The 26,066-nt window shown below is 32.9% G+C and overlaps 1 protein-coding gene across 1 annotated transcript in view; it reads right to left on the minus strand.

Annotated features, from left to right (window-relative positions):
• Positions 1-26,066, minus strand: part of LOC145303514 (sodium/glucose cotransporter 4-like) — an 86,158-nt gene continuing 60,092 nt past the window's right edge. Inside the window, exons 12-15 of the mRNA XM_080144950.1 lie at positions 23,571-23,739; positions 12,479-12,691; positions 7,047-7,137; positions 1-212 (exon numbers count right to left, since the gene is read on the minus strand). Coding sequence (XP_080001076.1) covers positions 22-212; positions 7,047-7,137; positions 12,479-12,691; positions 23,571-23,739 — 664 coding nt within the window. The 3' untranslated portion in view covers positions 1-21. The remainder of the gene's footprint in view (positions 213-7,046; positions 7,138-12,478; positions 12,692-23,570; positions 23,740-26,066) is intronic.

Genomic DNA, 26,066 nt, shown 5'->3' on the forward strand with positions numbered 1-26,066 from the left:
TTGCCAGCAAACGATTTTTGTTTAATGAAAAAATCCAATTATAAACGATACAAGGACAAGCAAAATAATCGCATTAATGTTTAAAATATCTCTCCAAACAGGATTTTCTTTCAAATCAACAACTTTATCTGATTGCTGGGATTCGTTCTTATTGGTTGACATTCCACACAGGGTGAAAATCTTTTGGCGCCAACTTGAGTTATCCTCAAATTCTGCAATGAAATAAAATAAAATTCAAATTTCTAAATTCTGTATTTAATGGCATCTACTATGCAGTGCCGTATTTACTGCAAATCCCCTCCAATGAGAAAAATGCCAAAAATAAAACATTTTGGTTTAGTGCATATAAAACATTTCATTTTTAAAACAAGTAAATTTGATATTTGCTGAATTTGTGTTTCTGAATTATTTAGATAATTTGTATTGTACAGTTAAAAACAAAAACAGGTTTAAGATTCATTCAAATTCATGCTAGAATTGTCCGCAAGGCCTCATGACGTAACAGATAAATATGAGGGCATTTTTAAAACGAGCATTAAAACATGTTAAAAAAAGAAAAGAAAGGAACCCAATTCGATGATTAATGAAACTGAACTTTTTCAATATAAAATATAAATATTATCTATGTAAAATTATGTAATTTTAAGCATCTAATATTGATAAAACTGAATTATGAATTTAGGGAACAAACAATTCGGAACAAGATCACAGTGTAGTATCTGTTCTGATGCTACAATTCACCTTTTCTGTCCTCGGCCGATGGGGGAGAAATCTTTCATGATTGAGATTTTTTTTGTTCCTATTTATATATTATTGAGGAGCTGGATTTTCCCCACAAGATTATATGTTGAAATATTTAAATAACTACTACTTTTAATACAGAAGTTATATTTAAAGTTTTGTTTTTTTGTTCTTCTATGTCCATTTTTCTCCATGTTTTTCATCAAAATGTGTAGCGTATTTTCATCAGTTACATGGTTAGGAATCATATACTCCACTATAATCTTCATTTTTATATCAGTGCAGAGTTTGTCATTGATTTCTTGCTGGCATCGGCCATTGGTGTTTCTGGGATTTGGGTGACAAAATGTCTCTCCAAGGTACCAGATTTGAACTGCACACTTCCAGTGGAGATCTGATTAGCACTCTCCCACCTCGGACTTTCCATCCTCCCTGACCCTTCTCAACTAGTTGGTGTGGCGCTAATCGATGTCATCAACATTTTTTTTTTTTTTTGGCACTTCACGTGGACCCTGCATAAACGGGTTTTAATTTAATGGCTGCTCTGAGATTTTTTTTTTTCACTTACTTTGTATATATCTCATACACTTTCTTTTTTAATCGAGCGTGTATTTTATTTTTTGAATTCTTTAAATTTCTTTAATTAAATTTGATTTATATTTTTATTTCGTGCTTGTTTTTATTTTATTTTCATTTTATTTTAATTTATTTTTATTATTATATTTTTCAAAGTAAATATTTTTTTTGTTGTTACATTTATTTTTTCATACATATTCAAATAATGCCTTTGGACTTTTTTTTTGCCTCCAATTTAATGTACTCTTTATTTTTAGTTCATATGAAAACTTTAATTAAAAATGATTAGTTAATGAATTTTTAAGATTAATTTGTGTTCGTATATCTCGGGAGAGAATAGAGAATTTCCTATTTAATTTCCCATTTCAGTCATGTAAATTATTTACAGATAAAATGTTATAAAACAAACAAACAAACAAACAAAAACTTTAAGTTTTAAATATATTTCAAAGAAATAAATTATGCCCGGTGCTAAAATATTAAATTCATCGACCGTTTTAGTTAAAAAAAAAATGTAAAAATGCTTCTAACTTTAAAATATTTGGAAATACTCAATGAAAAGCTTCATTTATTATTAAAAGAACGGACTGAAAAATATTCTCATAAAAATTGTGTTTTGTAGTTAAAAAAAAATGAAATATTCGACTTTCTTCAATAGACATAAAAGTTCAAAAACAAGTTCACTTACTGTGATATTTTGTTAGATTAAAATTATCCCAATGTGCAATTATAATAATTGCAATTATATAATTATCCAAATGGAGAAATGCTTTTTTTTCGTTAGGAGAAGAAAAAACATGTACGTTTGGACTACCTTCATAAAATTACCACATTCGTTTTCTAAGGCAACAAAAAATATTTTTAATGTCCACGTGGTTGAACACAGGAAACTTTAGGCACTCTTTACCTACATGTTGATCTGGTAATGACGTCACGCTGTCATGTTCACCAGCGTCCTCTCTCGGTAGCCATGATAAAACTCAGTTATAAATGACACTTTTCTGGAGGCTAAAGGCAGCGAACCAATTAAGACTTTGACTCAGTTATGTCTGATGGAACGAGAGAATGGTATTCATGTGGATTAAATAAAAGGTTTTATTCGAATTCTGTGTAGATTCCCGAGTTCAACGGAAAAATACCAGAGTTTGACGAGATACACCTGGTGATTCGTTGTACAAATAACATTCAATAACAAACAAATAATACAAATTTATTGGGGTTGTTGGAAAAAAAAGGTTGGATCATTCTATCGCTCCAGAAGATACCTGACTCCTGATGCAATCCTCTACCTATATAAGAGTTAGATATGTTCCAAAAAGAAAATTAAGATTCTTCCTTTTTTTGGTAAGCCTGAAAGAGTTGGCCTCAGTATAGTCGATGAGAACTTTAAAACACGTCACTAAAAAGCAAAAGGCGATTCTACTTATTTTTGTGATTACGTCAAGCAGTTTTTACAATAATAAACAAAATAAAAAAAAAGCATATAAAAAATTATTATACAAGAAATAAATTACCAAAGGCAAAATAAGTTACTCTTCTACCTACCTGGAGAAGTTTTAATGTGTTTTAACTTATTATGTACACTATTATCATTTTTAGGTAAAGAAAAAGAAACAAAAAAAAACCACTTTAAGACAAGTTAAAATACAAAAACTTTACGTTGGTAGGCAGAAGTGTTATTTAGTTTGCCTTTCATAACATTTATTTGTTGTGTATTTAGCTGGAGAAGTGCCGCTCAGTGCATTCTTCTTTGCAGTCTAGTGGGAGATGATATCTTTCTCTACAGCCCTTTTTCTCACAGAAGAGACATTACTAGTCATTATTTCCACAGAAACATTCACAAGAACTCGTCTTTCTACTACTGCTGCAAATAATTTCCTTTCTTCATTTGTTTTTTAAAACCCAAATGAAATTTTCATGAACATAGTCTCTTTGGGACACATTACCACAGGCCAGCTTCCCTGCATATTTTTCCATTCCATTTTTCATTTTCAAATCCTCTCATAATTTTGTTCATTATTCAACCGACAATTTCATGAACACTTATCATCACGTGAGTATTGACTTTAGTGACTCAGTAATATAAAAAAAAATACATTATAAAATCGGTTTAACTATGGCAGCAATAAAAAATAAATTACATGCTAATCCGGCAAGGTAGTAAGTAATTTATTCATATTAAACGATTGTCACATGCTGGGGTAAATCTTACTGTAAAAAAAATAAAATAAAAAAAAAACGAGACAATTAATCAAGGCAAAAACAGCAAACAACAAAATGTGAGCTAAATCCTGTATATAATATTTTGATTCCAGAAATTCCTCTCTGCACCAAATTGCCGTAGGTTTTCATTAACAGATGCCACATGCAAATTAATTATGTTTGAACCTTCAACCCCCGTCTTATATAACTGCACTATGTCGTTTTATACACATTTATTCGTTATAATTAAATCTTACATTACATCCTAGGAGAGGAATCATCACTACTGCCCAGATCTACAGATGAAGTACTTCGTATTTTCCCCTCTACCTGATAAGTCTTCCCACTCTCCCAGCCAAGACCGAGTAAATAAATAACTATTAGAACTATATTCACCTGACACCCTTATTAACTGAATTAAACACTCATACACATACAACTACCATTACACTTCACTCTTCGAAAATAGTGATTCCTTCTCAGTAATATTCCGCTTATACTCATTGGCTACCACTTTGAAGTTCTATTATTCCAAATCATACAAAAAAACGAATACATCAGCCCTTAACTAAGATGGCGGCCGAATCGCCACGCATTTATATAAATCATTTATAATTTAATTATAATTTAAAGCTGGAGCAACTAGATTTTATTTATTTATTTATTTTACAGTACATGTTATGGTATCGTTTGTAAAACATTTGTCTTCTGCATTAAAAAACAAATTAAACCGTCCAAGCTTTCTTCCTTTAATCATTAAAATATTGATTGTCAAAACTTATGAGATGAAAAATATGGCGTACGTCTAGGAAATTGACTCTCCCCTTTAAATTACACAATTTAGACTTTATTCACGTTTATCTCACAGATTACAGACTTACCTTTCAGATTAAAATTTTTTATGACTTTTATCGTCAGGGATCAGTTTACAATTATAATGTTCTACTAAATTGAACACATCTTTTGTGACCATCCCCGAGAAAAATATTGCGACACGATTTTTCTTGGTGATAGTCACAAAGTATGTGTTCAATTTAGTAGAACGTTATAATTGAAAACTGATCCCTGACGATAAAACTCATAAAAATGTTGTTTTTTTAATTTTTTTTATTTATATATTTTTTCTTGAAGTTAAGTTTGTAATTCATGAGTTTAACGTTAAATAATTAAAAAAGAAATGTAACTTGTGAAATTTAGAGGGGGCAATTACATAAGCGTCCGCCGAATCTTTTACTAAAAGAGTTTTCGTTTTTTGTGTGGGGAGGGTTCATTAGTTATAAATATATTATAACGTGCTTTATTATTTTCGTTATTGAAAACACAACGTATTCAGCAAGGGTCGCAAAACAATCGTTCCTTTTGGCAATCACGCATGCACGTCTAGCGCTATTGGTTAAAATAGAATAAAACAAGATGTTATTTCGATGACGTCTATGTGGAGCAATGGATACCGGGTCCACATCGTAACTTATGGGTTTAACATTTACGCCCATCCAACGGATTGTTTTTGTTGTTTGTTTTTTTTTTTTTTTTTTTTTTTTTTGTTGAAGGTTTTAACATTTAAATAGGGCTATTTATGTGATTTTTACATTCCCTTCTTTTTTCCCCGGTTTTTATCTCCTCTTTTTTTTAATTTTTCGATGCTTTTTTTGCTTTTTTTTTTCGTGTTTTTTCTTCATTTTTCCTATTATCGAATTTAAACAGTTTTATTTGTTTTTTTTTTTCCTTTTCATTTGTTTTTTTCCTTTTCATTTGTTTTTTTCCTTTTCGTTTGTTTTTTTCCTTTTCATTTGTTTTTTTCCCTTTTTATTTGTTTTTATTCCTTTTCATTTGTTTTTTTATTATCGAAATGAAGCAAAAAACCTTCATTTGTTTTCGGGGGGGTGTTTTCTTTTTGTTTGTTTTGAGGTTTGTTTTTATTTTTTATTTTGGTTTTATTTTTTTTTCTTACGGTGATACGTGACATAATTGAAACCAAGTATTGCAGTAATTAATGAAAAAATAATAAATGATAAATATACAGAAGAGGTTTTGTTTCATTGCTTTAGGATAGGAGTCCATGTTTTTGTTCTTAAATAAATTTTTGCTTCTTAATAAAATTTGGAGACAAACTACTTTTAGTCACGGAGGCCAGTAATAACCAGTCAACATTACAACAGCTGCAAGAGCTAAATGGTATTTTTTTTTCATTTTTTTTTTTCTTTTCACCTCTCTCCAGCCCGGCTGTCTACTGGGTCTAATTATTTTTCTTTTTCCAATCGCTGCTATTTTTTATTTTATTTTTTACGGCTGGGGGTTGCTCAATACCCTTACTAGACCATCTCTCTCCACTTGACATTCAGATAGCCGTTCTTACCATGAGGAAGTGAGGGTGTCTATTCTGAAAGCAGTTCGTAATATAAGGAGGTTCGGGGTGTGGGCAGCAGCAGCAACAACAAACAACAACACTTTACTTTTTTTACGAGAGGGGGGGCAAGCTTCCAGCAGGCAATGACGGTTAACGGGTACTGCTAGATAAAGAACAAATACGTGAGTAAAGTTTTATGGATCAATTAGGTTTCAATGATCCCAGAAAAATAAATGTATCCCTATATCGAAAATTGACTTTGGTTTTGTTACCGTTTTGTTTACTGAAAGTCAATCTGTGCAGACACAAAATCGTTTTGCCAAATTGGCTATCAAATACCTTTTTGTGATTGTTTCTATGTTGACAACAATAATATGGTGAAAACTGTGTGTGTTATTTTATACGAGACCCATCTGTGTATGTGCTTGTTGGAGTTAACAATCATCATCATCATCATCATCATCATCATCATCATCATCATCATCATCACGGAGGTGACAGTAGCTAAGGGGTTTACGACACGGACAGACAACCTAGGTGTATCAAGTTTGAATCCAGTTCGTTTCTACAGAATCACTTTCACTTAGGGATGTTGGCAACCTTCATGTGGTTCCTCCTGTAAGTATCTGATGTCTTTCTCGGAAAGAATTCTAGCTAGAAAGATATTGGGAAAAAAACTGCTAATCATCTGATTGATTTAAAAAGAATAAATGAATGATGCTCAATAACAACAATCATCATCATCATTATCATCATCGGTGTCATCATCGTCGTCATCATCATCATCATCATCATCATCATCATCATCATCATCATCGTCTTCATCGTCGTTGGTTTAACATTTGTTTTACATTCTGGCATGTGTTGGTTATTTGAAATATTAAATTCCACAGAGTATGCTCTGCATTTCTTTTATTTCTTTTCTTTTTTCTTTTTTTTTTTTTAATATTTCCTGACAGTTCCACATCAGACAAACTCACTTGTGTAGCTTTATCTCAATAAGCAAACTCTGCAGTGAGTGCATCAATGCTTTGGAGCATGGATCATCCTTCTTGAAAGAACAAATGTAAATTAATTGTCTTTTTTTAACTTTGAAATGTCTCAAACAATACATGCCACATTTTTTGTCGATTAAAATTTTATCATTAATTCACAAAAATAATTTAATGAAAATACTTACGAACATCTTCAATATTCATTTGCACTGGATTCGATTCTCGGTCATCTGACACCGTTTTTGCCCTTCTTGTCCACCAGGTCACACAGTGTAACTAGTTTGAAAAAAACAGAAAAGAAAAAACGTGTATCTAATCTACATAAATAAAACACTAGATGTCTGTGTGTAAATATTTAACCGATAAACTCTTAAACATAACACTGAAATTAACAGTAATAGTAACCATACACATACATACATGGTCTATAACGAGTAAAATATTTGTTTGGTAGATTAATAACGCATACAGACATATATCAACAAGTTGAAATGCAAACTGTTCATTTCACCTTGTCGACATATTTGTATTTCTTTCTGCGCATGCTCAAATTCAATTAATTCGTTTAATATTTAATCTTTCTTATCTATCTCTCGGTAGCTACATCGGTAGGGACTGCAGATGGAGCGCTACATGTTTGGTTTAGTCATTTTTTTTTTTTACCTTTTGAAATCAGTACTATATATAAGGTACAATATAATATCCAATAGAAAATTGTTTTTGTAATAATAAATACGAAATCTGCATGAATTAAAATATATTTAAGCATATTTCATGATCCAGGTTAGATAGGTGCTGTCCGCTTTATATATATATATATATATATATATATATATATATATATATATATATATATATATATATATATATATATATATATATATAATCGAGATAAGACACTGATTAGAAATCAGATGAAAGATCCTGATAGATATTACTTGAAATAATACATTCAGGGCGATCCGAGCCAAAAAGGAGAAGCTCAATATTTAAGAATAGAGCAATATATAAGTTTAGTGGTTATATTTAAATTCTGAAAAAACAACATATTGACACATATATTCGAATTAAGAATTTGCTGTTTGATAAAAGAAATATATAGAAGGGGTTATGTTGATTTCCCCTTCTATATATTCCTTTTGTTAAACAATAAATTCTTAATTCGAATATATGTGTCTATATGTTGTTTTTTCAGAATTTAAATATAACCACTAAACTTATATATATATATATATATATATATATATATATATATATATATATATATATATATATACAGTGCTACGGCAAAGTTACATTTTTCTTGATAACTTTAATTACGGTTCAAGATTTTACCTAACATTTGGTCAGTATATTCCTATTACTATTCTAATATTTGGGGTAGTAATTACAAAATTAAAGTTTAGAAAGTTTATACTAAACGAAAAATATAAATCAACTAATGCAAAAGTATTGGATATATTGATTTAATATTTGGATGCATAGCCTTTATTGCGTTCAACAGCTTCCAATCGCTTTCTATAGTTGCACACATGTTTTTTGCAAAGATATGCAGGTATTTTGCACCATTCTTCTTTGCAGAACTGTTCTAGTTGTTGAATATTTTGTGGATTCCTCTTGTGAACATTGATCTTCAATATTTTCCATAAATTTTCAATTGGGTTGAGGTCTGGAGACTGACTGGACCAAATAAGAACGTCAATTCCGTTATTCCTAATTCTTTGGTTAGTTTGGCAGTATGCTTGGGATCATGGTTCTGCTGAAACACAAAATTGTTATTATGTCCCAACAAATCAGCAGATTTCTGGAGGTTTCTCTCCAAAATCTCCCTATACATACGTCCATTCATTCTACCATTGATAATTTCTAGTTCACCAGTACCTTTGGATGAAAAACACCCCCATACTATAATCAAACCTCCGCCAAACTTTACTGTAAGAATGGTATTCTTTTTGTTATAGGCGGTGCCATTTTTACGCCATACATGTGTTGCTGTGTTTCTTCCAAAGATTTCGATTTTCGTTTCATCTGACCAGATTACCTTGTTCCAAAATTCTTGGGGTTGTTCCCCATATGTTTTAACATAATTCAAACGTGATCTGACATGTTTAAGTTTCAATAATGGAACTTTTCTTGGGGACCTTGATACAAAACCTGCACGATTTAGAACTCTACTGATTGTATCCTTGCTCACATTAATCCCATCTTCTCTGAAGTCGGTTTGAATTTCACCACGAGTAAGAAAAGGTTTTTCTGTACATTTCTGCTTACCCACCTTGATTTTTGTTGTTTAATTTCCTTGGTCGACCACATCTTGGAAGATTTGCAACAGCTTCACCAGGGTGTTTAAACTTTCTAATAACGTTTCCAACTGTACTAAGTGGTAGATTAAGTTCCCTTGATATTATTCGATACCCTTTTCCTTCTTTGTGCTCATCGATGATGTTTTGACGAATGTCTATTGACAACTCTTTAGTTTTAGGCTTTTTTTTATAAATGAACTGGTTGACTTTGAAGGAGTGAGCCCAAACTGGAAGAATTTAATAAAATTATTTTAATATAAACTCTCTGATTGGTCAGTGATAATTCGTTTGTATTATTGCAACACGCTAAGCAAAAGTCATTTAAATTTATTTCAGAAAAAATAATTTTTTAAAAGTGTATCCAATACTTTTGCATTTGTTAATTCATATTTTTCCTTAAATATCAACTTTCTAAACTTTGATTTTGTAATTACTACTCCAAATATAATTTAGAATAATAATAGGAATATACTGACCAACCAAATTTTAGGTAAAATCTTGAACCCTAATTAAAGTTATGAAGAAAAATGTAATATATCCAATACTTTTGCATGGCACTGTGTGTGTGTGTGTGTGTGTGTGTGTGTGTGTGTGTGTGTGTGTGTATATATATATATATATATATATATATATATATATATATATATATATATATATATGAAGTTATTGTTTTCCAGAGATTAAGTAACCAATTAAGTTTAATGAAGTAGAGCAGGGTATACACTTTATATGTTTTTACATATGCAGTAATGTTTTTGCTACACAGTAATATGTTGCTGACCAAAACATGCTCATGACTGTGTAGCAACATATTACTGCTTATGTAAAAACAAATAAAGCGGATATATATATATATAGGGTTGTTCCAAAGGTAAAGTTTCTTATTTTTTAACTCAAAAAGTAAAGTGTTGAAAAGCTACGAAGACAGTAGCGGTACCATTAAAACGAGCGGCCTTTTGTGCTCCAGAATTTATTTTTCTACATAGTCACCATTCTCAATGCACTTTTGCCAGCCTCATTTGATGTCTCAGTTGTAAATTTCTGAAGTGCGCTTTCTCACTCACATCTCTGTTGCCACTCTGAAATCGACGAACCCATCTCCTAACTGTTTTGACATCAGGCCACTGGGACAAGTATCAGCTCCATGAACATTCAGTAGGCACCGGTGAATGTTGATCGGTTCGATTTTTTCTGCTTAGAGGAATTCAATGATGCATCTCTGCTTCTGATGCATGTCCATGATAGGAGTTGCTTTCTTAGAGTCTCAAACTTTCAATATCTGGAGCAGAAAGATGAAACTTTCAGGTTACGAATGCATAAGTTCATTCATCATATTATTATAATTGTAATTGGCAATCCCTTCTGATCCATTCAGCCGAAAAAAAAAATAGGAGGCATCACTTTTTAAAGGTGCTTTGTGTGTATATATATATATATATATATATATATATATATATATATATATATATAGAGAGAGAGAGAGAGAGAGAGAGAGAGAGAGAGAGAGAGAGAGAGAAAGAGTCTTGGAAGTTTCTTTAAGACCTTTAAAACTATTAAAAAATTGTCCTTCACTGGAAAATTATGTTATCAGTAAGTCAATCAATTTCCTGCATCGTTGAATAGTTTTATTACATGAACAAACAATAGTACCAATGTTCTTAAAGGGATTATCAGTTGTTTATCATGTTTTGGGGATTTAAAAACAAAACGGTATGTTAATCATGGCTCCCCAGCAATGTTGATCAAACACCACATCCCTCAAATAAAGACTTATTTTCAAAAAATATATAAACGATGAGCGAACTCTTCTCAACCTCACTCACTCATTCTTTGCTCTTTTCACTTTCTCTTGTCAACGTCTTCGTTGCTACTTCTTTGCAAGCATGACGAACCCCACCTATTCGCACATATGCACGCATGCATAGAGAGAATAATGCGAACATTCAGCTGCGCACACGAACATGTACTTTCCACCTCTTTTTTCTCTTACCAACGTCTTCGTTGCTACTTGCTCTCACCAACATGACAATACACACCTATTTGCATGTACGCACACACGCACACACAGAGAACAATGCAGATATTCAACCGCACACAAAGACATTTACTTTCCTTTTTTTTTTCTTTTTTTTTTACATGGGGGTCACCACTTATCAAGGCCCGAAGGCCACTCAGGGATAAGGGTTATTGCGTGTAGTAATCAGTGAGATAGTATTGTAGTAATCATTAGTATTGGGGGTTTTGATAGTTTGTCTTACTTAAGGGGGTTGTTTGTCAGGAGTTTGTTTATGTTGGACTTGAAGACGTCCAAGTTGTAGTCAGAGTTCCACTGGCGTGCAGTTCTAAGAAAGAAGCTTTGCTCATGGAACCTACGTTTGGATTTAGGCACAGATAAAGAGTGGGGAAAATTATTGACAGTAGTTTCAGCCAGACGGGTGTTTTTCGTGAAAGATTGGCGAGGGGGGACGCTTTCTTTCTCATATCACACAAAAAATGTAAGCCTGTTTTCTCACTAAGAAAACAAAGGACATTCTCTGCTTATTTTTTTTTTCTGTCAATCCAACGAACCGTCTAAATAACTTTCACATAGATGAGAAACTGTCTTGCAAGACACACTTTTTGATACTGAAAAATTGATTCGTTTTTACTTGTTATTTTTGTGTAAATAAACAAATTTTATTTCACACGTTTGATCTTTTTTATTATTTATTTGTGGTGGAAAAGGATTATAATCAGACCTGAGTACCACTACACGCTAGGATCCACCATGCATTTTTCGTTTAGCTGCTTGACTGTGTTCATATCAGTAAAAAATAAATGCATGCTATTGTTTTATTTGATTGATGTCGGTATTTATTGAAATAATTTCATAATAAAAAGATAAATTGATTTAATTCGTGTATGAAAGCTGCTTTTATAAAATGTAGGACCTGCTCTGAACAGTAGCAGTAACTAATGTCGTCGTACACCCTTGTATGTTCACTTTTGCTGAATCTAGTTCGTTGCACAGAAGCAATTCAAACTAGAAAGATATCAGTGAAACAAATGCCAACAAAAGTCATCTGATTTCATACGAAATGAATAAATGATCCTTTGCAGCAGCAGCAGCAGCAGCAGCAGCAGCAGCAGCAGGAACAATCACTCCCACCACCACCACTATAACCATAATTCTTTCCATGACCCACTTGCTATCTCAAAGATACTTCACACCAAATTTGGTACAAATGTGTTGAATATTTTTGGATGCCCCACAGAAAGATAAATAACAATATATAAATTCCACAAATATACTGGTTAGTTCATAATTTACATACCTCCTCCTTAGTTCTTGGTTTGGTGAAAAACGAGAGCGTCACCATTACAAATGCCGAAAGTGCCGTTTCCATTGCCGCAATATACAGGAAATGAATTTTTAGAAATGCCGGCCGATCATCCTCTGCATCACATTCAGGTGTCTTGTAGGCAAATAACATTACAAGTCGTGCTAAACCCAGCATTTGCCCAGCTAGCATTCCCCAAAAGGCGGCCTGAAAAATAATTAAATAATGTATACAAAAATTGGAATGCACTCTGATGAACATAGGACATGCTCCCTCAACGTATATACTCTCGACTAACTCAACAAGCAGCAAGATCCCACCTCTTCACTGTTGAGATCCATAGATACCGGAAACTTTGGAATTCCTTCCTTGTTTCTTGCTTCCAGAACTTTACTAATCTGCAGAAGTTTAAATGCAATGTGAACAGACATCTCGCTGCTCAACTTCCCACAGTCCCCTGTTAGACATGATTTCAAATAGTAACCACTTACGTCCAAGTAGCAATGTATTTTGTTTCGGGTGGAAAATAGTAAAAAAAAAATAAATAAATAATAATAATAATAAAAATGATTTTTTTTCTGAGTAATGTTTCACTTTAATCTTAAGGCAAGGTATATTGTAATTAAAAAAAAAAAAAAGAAACAAAAACAATTGTGATTAACTTGAAGATAATTTTTTTTTTTTTTTACATCGAAGTCACCACTTATCAAGACCCGGAAGCCACTTGGGATAAGGGTTATTGCGTGTACAGTAATCAATGGGATAGTATCATAGTAATCGTTAGTATTGGAGATTTGATAAAGAGTCTTACTTAAGGGGGCGGTTCATCAGGAATTTGTTTATGTTGGACTTGAAGACATCTAAGTTGTCGTCAGGTGGGAAGCAGGCAGACGGAAGAGAGTTCTACTAGCGTGTACTTCTAAGAAAGAAGCTTTGTTCATGGAATCTACGTTTTGGTTTCGGCACAATTAAAAAGTGGGGGAAATTTTTGACAGTGGTTTCAGCTAGATGGGTGTTTATCGTGAAAGATCGGCAGGGGGGGGGGCGAGATTGGAGCTCAGACGAGCACTTGCCATGGAATCAGAAAGTCTTGTCTCTGTCTTGAAACAGGGATTGTCAGCATATCAAAATGTAGTCTTCCTATTCGCTCTCTAGATACTGACACTTGGTTATATTTTTTCCACCTTAACCACTCACGTTATTTCAAAAACAGTTTTATTCTTAGTTTTTTTGTTTTTTTTTTCTTTTTACATTATATATACATACATTTGAATTTATTGCTTTTCAACCAAACCCAACCATTAGGCAGTCGTGTGGAAGTAGCAAACAAAAGAGTCTTCGATCAATTATCTAAGAATTTTCATTGCCATGCGTATTTCATTTGCGCTTTGTAAGGGATATAGAAGTTGCGCAAAACTGTTCTGTTCAAGGAATTAATTTTATCTTTCCTGAGACAAGTATTCTTCTAATATATTAGTGGCCTGGCAAGGCTAAAAGGGAGATAACCGAAGCAGCAAAACTGAAACTGGCCAGCAGGACACTATATATACAAATGTAGGCAATTTTGCATATTTTATTAATTTGAAAATATAGGTTTTTTCCTTCCAATTGTCATAAAATTTTAACCACAGTATTATAATCCCAAAAAAGCCTGCAAATTTTCATGTAGTTTCGTCTCATAGAACTAAAGATATGAGCATTTCAATATTCAATTTGACTACAACTATATATATATATATATATATATATATATATATATATATATATATATATATTTATTTATTAAACAGATAAAACGATAATAAAAAAATAAAACACATATTTGCTCTGCAATAGTATTGAGCATTCTCTTCAGGTTTTTACTAATTACCAGTTTTACCAACTATATATATATATATACCACCTTTTTGGGCAATTTGTAAGTTCCACATATTAGCGACTATTGATCAGAATTTAACAAATGAAGCCTCGTTGGAAAGTAATGACCTGAATTGTGTAGTGGGCTATGTGACCTTTGCCCTTAAGGTCGCACATTAAAGTGATTCATCATCCAGAGTCTATTTTTGACACTTTTTTGCAGTCCTAAAATGTTTTAATCATAGTCAGTTGTTTTCCTAATTTTGCATTTGAATTACAAAATATCTGATATTTTCCCAAAACCTCTGGCTTTGATGAAGGGGAAACTAAAACTTGCTGCTATGGTTTCAAATAATCTGAAATAACAGCAAGGGGAGATTTGACTCCAAAAATTTCTCATATGTTATATCTCCTCTCTTTGGGTTTCATGCATAAAGTAAATTTCATAGTGTATAAGGATTATTTGATACTGGAGATATTTATAATCATACCCTATTTTCAAAAGAATATTATATTTAAATATTAAAAATAAGAAGAGAAACATTACTCAATTAGGGGATTGGGTTAGGAAACTATGTAAGAATAAAATAGAATTTGAATTAAAATGGTCAATAGTAGATAAAGCTACAAAATATAAACCTAGTAAATCAAAAAGATGTAATCTATGCTTACTTGAGTTATACCACATAGTGAATTCAAAAGAGGCAATTTTAAATAAAAACTTTGATGTCATACAAAGCTGTTTACATAGAAATAAATTCCTATTATCACGCCTGATTAAAAAAAACATGTATATAAGAAAATAATAATTAAGGAATATGTTGTGAGTGAAATGCAAGTCTGGTAAGAGAATTTTGAATTTAATACGAGGAATTAAGGATGGTTTAATAAATAAAGTAGTAGGTTGTTAACTTAACATAGAAAATAAACTAACTAAAACCTAAATAAAGGAAATAGAATTAAATTTAAATTTGATAATTGTTATTGGTAATACACTGAGAAATTTCAATAGCACAAAAAAGAAATCAAATATTAAGTAATTGCAAAATTGAGGTGAACAGATTATGATGGATTAAAATATACTAAATCAGAATATGAGTTTGAAATAAACTGAGAAATTTAACCTAGCTTGCTATAAAGAGAATAATGTGAGGACTAAAACTCTAAAACTAACCATAAGAGATGAATAAAGACAAAAATCAAAATAGTGAATTAAAAATATAAAGAAATTTCGATAAAATTATGAATCCATAAATGTGGGTAAAATCAAGTTATGTCCCTTACATAGATAAGACTGAAAATGATAGATTTAATATTTAAATTAGTTGCATAACCAGTATGATATGAAGATAAATATATTTTAATTTATAGTTTTTCTTAAAAAAAATGGATAAAAGGGAAAAGGAAAAATAAATACAAATACAAATGTAAATAAAAATTTGTACAAAACTAAGGCAAATTGAGAAATGACTAGCTGGACATATAAATAGAGACTAAAATCTGAAAGGTGTAGTTTAGGAGTTGAGGAGTAAATCAATCAATAAATAAATCAAAGAGAAAAAAATAATTATAAAAACAGAAAAATATTAAAAGACTAGCTGTGTCCTGTCATGCGTTGCTGTGGCTCAATTTAGTGTAATGGAAAAATCTAATAAAAAGAGAAAATGCATGTTTCTTATATTCTTAGTACAGCAATCCACTCCAAAAAGTGAAAAAAAAAAAAAAGGTGAAAATGAAAAAAAAATGGTACTCTTGCAGAATTTGATCCGGATCCTCAGGGGTTTCTGTCAATCATGGCTTGGGTTCGACCAACAATCAGTGGATTAAGCCAAACGTTGCTAAAATGTTGAAACGAGTAATCGACATTTTTTTTCTTTTTTTTCTGTATTCAAAATGTGAGTTTTTAATTAATATTTGGGGGGGGGGGATTACTATACACAGATTCCAAAAAGTAGTCTAAAAACAAATAAATGAAAGCAAAGGTAAGTTAAGTTACGTTTCTACCTAACTGGATAATATTTTTAGCGTTTTTATTTAATGCAAAATGTTTAATCGGCTCGAAAAACACACAGTGTTTATCAATGTATTTGAAAAAGACAAATGGTCGCGGACTCTGTTAACTACGTTAAGTTTGGGAAAATAAGTTAAAAACTAAAAAACTATATAAAACAGTGTCAGAAACCCACAGAATATGTGTTACCGTGACATAGGCTGACATATTTGGTAGGTTTCTGACAGCATTTTGTATAGTTTCTTTTTTTTAATAATAAATTGTTACTTGAAAGCACAGAATAGTTACAAAACACCCTCCTCTCTCCGTGATAACAGTGGCTGAAAAAAAATTTTAAAATGGTATTATTTCAGCACGTTACCAAAATGCATATGCAACATAAATTTTTTTTTAAAAAAACCTGTACTTTCACCTAACAATTTATAGTTTTAATAATAAAAAGTTCATATTTTCTTATATAGAACGTGTACTGCCAATTTTGTTAAAAAATGATTTTTACAACAAAGATGGTTTTGTTAAGGTACCTTCTGGCGAGCATTTTTTTTTTTTGCCTGATATAACAAACAAAAAAATTTTAAATTAAAAAATTGGGGAGATAAACAAATGAATTTAAATTTAAAAAATAGGGGATGTTTTTTTTACTTATCGATTAAACAGAAAATGAAATCTTGTAATTCGATTCGTCAAATCGTGGTGTATAAATTGAAACGAAAGTTCAGTTCTACCGGAAATAAAACCGAGAAGAGACATACGAAAAATATTTTTATTTTATTTAATTTTATAATTGTGCAATTTTAATTTATTTTAATAACATAAAAATATTCCTCCACTCTAAGGATAGACTGTTTGAAAATTTCAATTAAATTGGTAATGTAGAAATATCGTTTTATGAATAACTAACGAACCAAGGATGAGATTTTTATATATAGAGATATATGACGAATATATTTTGGTGTCTGAAGAGTAGCTGTTTTTGAAATATTTTTAAATAATATAATGGTTAAATTTGTCCAAATGGTTACGAAACAATTGTAACATGTAAGAAAATACACCATATGATGTTCTTATTTTATATTTTGTTGTCTTGATTTTTCCAAATATATATATATATATATATATATATATATATATATATATATATATATATATATATATATATATATGCCTTATTTGGGGTGAACAAAAACAAATAGACAGGAGTTAAGAAATACATTTTAAATCACTTAATTTCAGGTAGACATCGTTATTACACTTTAAAACTAAACTTGAAAACATTTAAATTAATATTGATGTTTTTAAGGCAGAATTATCTGAGTCTTCTTCCTAGCATGATATCTGAGTTATCTCCCCTAAATTATTCTTGCTGGCATTAGAGAAATGCAGTTTCCTGTTTAAAAGTAAAAAATCTCATTCTACCTACGGGGAAAATTTAATTCATCAATTTTTTAGTCTCCTTTCTGGACTGTCCTTCAAGGCATATGGACGTTTTATCTTGCTTCTCATCAAAGCATGCCTTCTTAAACTGTAGCAAACGTTGTTTCTAGGTCACGTTTTCTGGTGTTAATTTCCCGTTATGCTAGGACACCACACCCGATAAAATGTATGTTATAAGTACTGGTGGTGGTTCGATTAATGGGAATAAATCGAGAATAAGAAATATCAGAACATTTTGAGGTTTCAGAATTATTTTAACTTTATTCCCAATTCCAAAAACAATTCTTTTAATATTTTTTCTTTGTTTAAAACGTAATTTTCTTTTGTTTGAACTAACACTGAAATTATGAATATTTATTGATTTTAAACTATCAGAAAAAAAAAATATTCTGTAAATGTATTTATTCTGTCAAGGCAGAGGTTATGTTTTCAATCAAGTTTGTGCGCAGCCTAGCATTCACATCACTTGATTGATTGTCACTTGGTTAAAATATCGATCATGTTATAACTTTTTTTACCAAGGAGTCACTACTTATCAAGGTCTGACAGCCATTCGAGGATAAGAGTTAATGAATGTATGATGGTCATTGGGATGACAGCATAGTGTTCGTTAGTGATAGTACTTAAGTATAATCTGATTATTTAAGGAGACAGCTCAACAAGAACTAATTTACATTGGACTTGAAGACGGCCATATTTTGTTTATGTTGAAAGCAGACCAGCAGACCAGAGTTCCACAAGTGTGCAGTTCTAGAAAAGAAACTTTGTTCATGGAATCTGCATTTAGATTTAGGCACAGACGGAGAGTGGGAGAAATTGTTGATAGTGATTGTAGTTAGTCTATTGTTTATTTTGTAAAAGTTTGGCAAGTGGACACCATAGATTGAAGCTCAAAAAAATAATAGAGCAGAACCAGGCTCGCAATGTATCTTCTGTGGGAAAGAAGTTCCAGGGAAGAAAAAGGGCATCACCTACCAGATATCCAAGCCAATTTTGAACTCTGTCAAGGCAGAATAGGTCGTGCCAAGCAACTCTTGCCCAGATGTGGCAACAGTACTCTATCCTAAGACATACTTGACTCTTATACAGGTCGAGGATTGCTTTGGCAATGAGATACCTACTTGAGTAGTAGAATAATCCAACTATTTCTTCGGCGATCTTGGCTATGTATGTATGTGTTCCATTTCAGATCAGGAGTGAAGGTCAGTTCCAGAAGCTCGTCTAAACACGGTCCTTCCCAACTTGTTTAACGTTGGGATATCTAGGTCATATCATGGCTACAGCTAGAATCTTTAATGAAGTGTAAGCAATGAAAATGCTGACTGATCGTAAAATTCACTTCCAATAAAACACTCCAAATGTTACATCTCTCGACCTGTTATAGGGATGGCTATGACATTGTTTTCAAACAATTTATCTTTACTTAAAAATACGTTTCGGTTTATAAGAAAAAAAACATTAAAAACATTAAATCATAATGGGTTGAATTGTACAAGCGAAAAGTTAAAAAAAGAACGGGGGAAAAAAACGTTGCTATGTTGGAAATTTGACATTGCGATATGAACTGATATGTCATGTATAACGCTAAGCAGGCATTCAACAACCACCTGTTCTAGTTGGTGTCGGTTTATAAATATGAGCTATCTGCTCATATGTAAATTATACTTAATTTGCATATTACTACATCTCACTATAACGAAGGGGCTTTATGCTGCGAGTACTTTTTGTACTTTTTCTTGTGCCCTCCTGAACATCTTCCTTTATCTCTTTCCTTTTCCTTAGAGATCTAGATCTATCACATCTTTCCCTATAATCGCAGTGATCCTCCTTCATATTCTAATCTTCCTCTTCTGCCTTGCCCCATTCTACTTCTCCCTCTTCTAACTCGTCTCTCTCTACTTCTTCCTCCGCAGTCTCATTCTGCAGTAACTCTTCTGTTATGTCAATAATGGGCAGCTCTGAAGGCATTTCCTCATCCGATTGTTCTCCTTGGGATCTTATTTGGTCAGCATGAGCTAGAACACTGTTCCTATTTTCTTTATTTAATATTGCAGTATTATGTCTTTTCTGCATAATAAATTCTGCTGTCTCGGCTTCCGTATTCCTATTTCTTTTGTACCACATCTTTTGATTTGTGGCATATGGCACAGTTAAAGGGGATCTTAATTGTCTGCTCATTAAGGCAGATGGACTTTCTAGTCTACCTGCATGTGGAATTGTTCTATAACTTAGTAATAATCTTGGTAAGAAAGCATCGATTTTCTCTTTCAGTTGTACGCATGCTTTTATGCTCTTCTTTACCGTCTGCACAATCCTTTCTGCTATCCCATTACTTTTAGGGTGGTAGGGAGGGGTTTTGTAAGGTCTGCATCCGATTATTATTAACCATTCATGCAAATCAGCATCCGCAAATTCTGGCACATTATCTGTCACCAATTTTCTCGGTATCCCATTTCTTGAAAATATTACGCTTAATATTTGTTTTACGGTGGTACTTTATTTATCAGGTACTCTAACCACTTCAGGGCAACCTGAATATGTGTCTACTAATGTTAATAATAGTCCTATCCCATTGATATAGGCATGATCCATGTGTACTCTGCTCCACGGTTCTGCTTCTCGGGGCCACACATGTATTTTCTTTTGCTTGAAATTCCTGAGTTCTATGCATTTTTTGCATCTTTTTACGTAGTCCTCTACGTCTCTTGAGTACCCCAGCCACCATGTTTCCAATTTTAATCTTCTTTGCGTAGCTGCAACTCCACAATGTACGTCATCATGTCCACTTTTTATAACCTGTCTCCTTTGTGTTTCTGGGGGAACTACCAAGTCTCCATTACATATTACCCCGTTTTCTATAGTCAGTTTATGTCTTATTTCTTTGAATGGTCTTTCAGCCATTGAACAATTTCCTCAGCGATTCTCTTTTATCCTCAACACTATTCTGTTTAACACTGGGTCATTTGTAGTTTCAGTAGCCATTTTATCTACAGATATTACATCGGTTTCTACAAGATGCAGGAATGTGTCTTCAAATTCCTCATGCGGTATCGTATTCCCTTTAACATAATTAATGTCAAAGTCGAATGCCATCAGTCTGATCGCCCAACATAATATTTTGGACGTTGTACCTTTTAGTAGTTCTTTTCTTGGGTTGAAAATAAATTCCAGTGGTCTGTGATCACTTTTCAACAAGAATTTTTTTCCCATCAAGAACTGTCTTGCTCTGTCCGTTGTCCACACTATAGCTAGTGCCCCCCTTCCTATATTAGAATAATTGTGTTCAGTCATTGTTAATCTCCTCAATAAGTACATTACTGGATGACCATCTTGTGACAAAATACCGGATACGGAATGCTCACTAGCGTCAATAGTTAGAGTTATGTCCTTCTTAGGGTCAAAAATTTGTACTATTGGCTTTTTCGACAGAATCTGTTTTAAGTTTTCAAAGGTTTTCTGTTGGTGTTCTAACCAAATGAATTCCACATTTTTTTTTAACTTCACAAATGGTTCTGTCAACTCATTATATTTTGGTACATATTTTCTATAAAAATTTACCAACCCCAAGAAAGACTCCAACTCTTTTTTATATTTTGGTGTAACCACTTTTAGAATTTTCTCTATTAGCGCTTCATCTGGAGAAATCCCTTCCTTTGAAATTTAGTAACCCAAAAATGATATTTCATTACTGTTGGTTACACACATTTTTGTATTTACTTTCATGCCAGCGTCTCTTAGCCGGTTCAGTATATTTTCATTTTTTTTCTTTAAATCATCTTCATTTAAATCTCCAACACATATATCGTCTTGATAACAGATGGTATTTTCAACATTTCCTATTACTTTTTCAATAGCTTTTTGAAAAATTGCTCTTGCCGTTTTTATGCAATACGGTATCCTTTTCCACCTTAGCAGGCCTATAGGTGTGTTTATTGTCGTCACTTCTTTAAAATTTTCATTTATGGGAATTTGGTGGTAAGCTAATTTTAGGTCTATCTTCGAAAATACTTTCATTCCGGCAAGTTTATGTAAAGCTACTTCCACATTCAGAATAGGGTATGAGTCGGCGCAAACTTTATGGTTCACCCTATTTTATAATCTCCACAAATTCTCAAGTCACTGTCTTTTTTTTTTAATACCACAATGGGTGATGCCCATTTACTTTCTTCCTTTATTAACTTTCGCAACTTAGCTATTACTAAAATAATGAATGCACTGGTAATTTTCTCGCTTCGCAGGAGGGGGGGGGAACATTTCCTTTTAATTTCAGGCTAGTTTCATAATTTTTTAATTTTCCTGTTTTTTCCATTTTTATCTCATTAATAAACTTTCTTGAATTTATTTTTAATACATCATTCTCCAATAGCCCATGCGTTTTTCGGCAATTTCTTACTTCATATTTTTTTTTAGTTCTAGTGAACCTTCAAAGTAATCCATAACTGCTATAATCGAGCCATCAAACTGACATAATTTTACGTTGCTTTTTTTTTAAACGGTTTTCTCATTTTTTTCCCATAAATTTCTGGGTATTATGGTTACTTCACTGTCAGTATCTATCTCCATTTCAACAACACAATTGTTGATTTTCATTGTTATTTTTGTATCTCCGTTCCTTGACCCCGTATTTTGTATATTATCTTTCTTTACATTAAAAATTTGTCTATTTTCATCCTCTATTCTTTCCACATTTTTTCATACTTCTTTGAAGTGATTCTTTTTTAAACACTTTGAACATGTTTTTCCAAACGCTGGGCATTTTTCTTTTTTCCTTTTATGGATTTTTCTACAGTACGTACATTTTTTCCTTTTCGTTTCTACCATATACGTGTCAGCCATTATTTCTTCATAGGAGTTTTTTTTTATTATTATTATTTTGGTTTTGGTATGTATTAACTCCTGCTGTAGTATAAATTCTAGATACATATTCAAGGGCATGTTTGTAAGTTATAACTGTTCAATTAGCTTATATCTATGTGCCGAATTATGCATACCTGCAATCAATCTTAGTTGAATTAAGTCTTCTTCTGATGTCTGTTCTTCTGTTCCTAGTTTTTCAAAGTCACAGTATTTACTCGCACTTCTTAACCGGTGTAAATATTTTACTATCGGTTCATCTACTTCCTACTTCATTGCCATAAACTTGATCCTTTCTGCAATCTCCAGTCTTTCTTTGGCCTCATGTTTCCCTTGATAACCTGACTTATTTCTTCGAAAGTCATTTCTTCTAGTTCTCGAGGGTAAACCATTGTAGCAACCTTCATAATTGCTTCACAACCAACGTTAGCCATGAACAAGTCGGTGATTTCATTCTCTCCTCCTTGTTTTTTGTTGTCTTTTAACTTTTTGCTTCTCGCATTAGCAGCAAAGCAACGAATCCAAGTATCTACGTATGCCGGGTCTTCAAAGACCAGAGAATATCCTATCGTCGACGCCATTGATATGTCGTGTATAACGCTAAGCAAGCGTTCAACAACCACCTGTTCTAGTTGGTGTCGGTTTATAAATAATGAGCTATCTGCTCATATGTAAATTATACTTAATTTGCATATCACTACATAAACAAAACGAAAAAGACGCTAAGAAAGATAACTCTTTTCATAATACGACACAATGCAAATAAATACCTAAGTAATAAAAAGTAAATAAAAATATATTTTTTTTTATTTTTCTTTTTTTTTTTAATGTTAGGAAGTAGGGGTATCCTTTCTCTTGTAACATTTTATGCAATCAACAAATCGAGTTGAAATTTTAAAGTTTTAGCAAAAACAGCTGCCATTGACTCACCGGTTCTGTTGTTCTTTGCCAAAAGAATCCCATCAAGAAAACAAGTGCCCACGGTGGTCCTACAGCCGACATGAGAGCCTGCCAGTATTGCCAGAGTTCACTAGCTTGGCCAGATTGCATTATAGGAATCCAGATTATTGTACATACGGCCAAAACCACAATGATTACTCTACAAAGAACAAAATAGAATCAACAAAGCTGAGCTTACACTGTAATAATATGATGCAGACAAGGGGTGACATAGATTAGAAACACAAATGAATTCGTCTCAACTAAAGGTCACATAAGACAAAAACGTGTTTCTATATTAAACGAATGAAATTCGAAATACTGAATTCCAAGTAAAACAAATGGTACCTACGCAATTGTCATGTCGCAAATAGTAAAATATTCATAAATTATGGAAAACGATAAAGTAGAAAAATAGTTATTAATGAAAAATAGTTTTTTTATAAAGTTTAGATGGGGGAACAAAATTTCTTCAACATTATAAATAACAGAGTAACAGAGTGCATATGAGCGTGTGTGAAAATATCAGCAGGAGCTGAAGGATAGATGGTTCACAAAGATATTAGCAGCAGCAGCCATTTGAGCACTATGCAAATTGGTAAATGAGTGCAGACTTGCATGACAAGGAAAAGAAAAATAGGACCCCATTTGACGAGGGAGAGTAAAAAATTAAATTGTTCCAATGTGAGATGAACGTGTGGCCCTGTGGTGGTGACGAACGACTTTTAAGCTGATATCGAAACTGCAGGATTTTGTTAATCCCATGAGAGACGAAAGGAACAGTTAGAAAAAACAAGAAGCATGCAAGTAATGGTAATAAATGGCTTTTGCTAAAAAATCCAAGTTGGATTTATTTTTGTTTGTTTGTTTGTTCCTTTTTGACAGTACCAGACGGTGTGGTGTCCGAGAGAGGTTGGAACTAATGAATACTATTCAAACGTAACAGCCACGTTACATATATTTATTTTGGAAGCCGCGACCAAGCCTTTTACTAAAAGAAAGGGTCAGTATGAAGCAAAAAAGAAAGAAAAATAAACGTCTTTATGGAAAAATGCAGTTGCAATAGGTTGACATGAAAACAAACTAGGCCGAGAATGGAAAACTTTTAAAAAAGGGGGGGGGATATTTCACCTTCTTATCTGCTCACTTTCAGATTTTCTCCAGTCCTGTCAGTCTTATTTTCTTGTTTTGTAAGGACCGTTGTTTACCGTCAATGTTGTTTTAGTGTAAAAGACGAAAGTTCTTTTCTTACCAGTCGGTTATGCATTATTATTAGGGATATTTTTTTATACTCATTTTAACATAGCAAATAGCTAGTTTTGTTTTAGAAAGTAAGTTAGAATAAACCATTTTGACTTGAATATATTTGTATAAGTTTGTGTATAGCGCCAGTTCACTGGAAGAAAGGAAAGCTGGAGGTGAGCAGTGATTGGCAACAGTTGGGAACGGACATTACACACTACGGTGCTTACCATTTCCTAACTATCACTGATTGTGGGCCGTCGCAGTTTTCAGTGTGGAGGCAATTAGCACGGCAGGACTCAGCAACTATAATTCGTTAGCTGGAAGTGGTCTTTTTTGAACGTGGCTCACCTCGTGAACTACTGACAGACAATGACACAGCTTTCCGCAGAAAAGAATTCAAGACGTTTGCAGATGAATGGGGCATGAACTTGAGATTTCGCTGTGCATATGCCCCAGCCAGGAATGGCACAGCAGAGCAATGCCATCGCACTGTGAAACAGATCACGACTAGAATGCATTGTTCAATACCAGAGGTGGTCTACTGGTACAATGTGACTCCAAAAAAAAAGCCGAGTCATCTTTGAACTCACCAGCCAATGCCATATACTGGTACGAGGCCCGGTGAAAGGAATCAATGTTATACGACCAGTAGCAGGTCCGGAGCATAGTTCATACCGAGTTGGAGGCTACATGTGGGTGAAGGCTCCACAGAATCAGTTTACCACAGCGTTTGGCCAGGGTCGGGTTACTGAAATAATCAGTCCACAATCCATCTTGGTGGATGGGATGCCCGACACGTGAAGGACCTATGCCCCCGATACCATGTACTCTTGTCAGAAAATTCAAAAAGCACAACATCCTTGGAGAGCATGTCGGAAAGTCTGATATCCAATGACAAAACAGACTCAGAAGATGGTCATGAAGCAGGAATAGAACGCATGTGCTTCTGAGGAAGCCCATGGTTCTGAAGAGGCCCCACAATTGCGAAGAAGCACCCCACAAAGACGACCACCGACGGGATGTAGCCTATGTGATCAGATCACGGGGGGGGGGTAACAGAACCTAACAACACTGAGGTTACAAAATGATCTGCACGAGAACCACCGCCATTTGAACCTGGAATCCATCGAGTACAAGAAAAGAGAAGGGAAGAAAGATATGCAAATCGTGGTACTAACGCAATTAAAAGGCTGTATATAAGGATGGAGTTTTTTGCAAGAGGGTCGGAATGTAATCGAGATT

This window comes from Euprymna scolopes, chromosome 19, assembly GCF_053919585.1.
Source record: "Euprymna scolopes isolate OS-2025 chromosome 19, ASM5391958v1, whole genome shotgun sequence".
Classification (NCBI taxonomy): Eukaryota; Metazoa; Mollusca; class Cephalopoda; order Sepiida; family Sepiolidae; genus Euprymna; species Euprymna scolopes.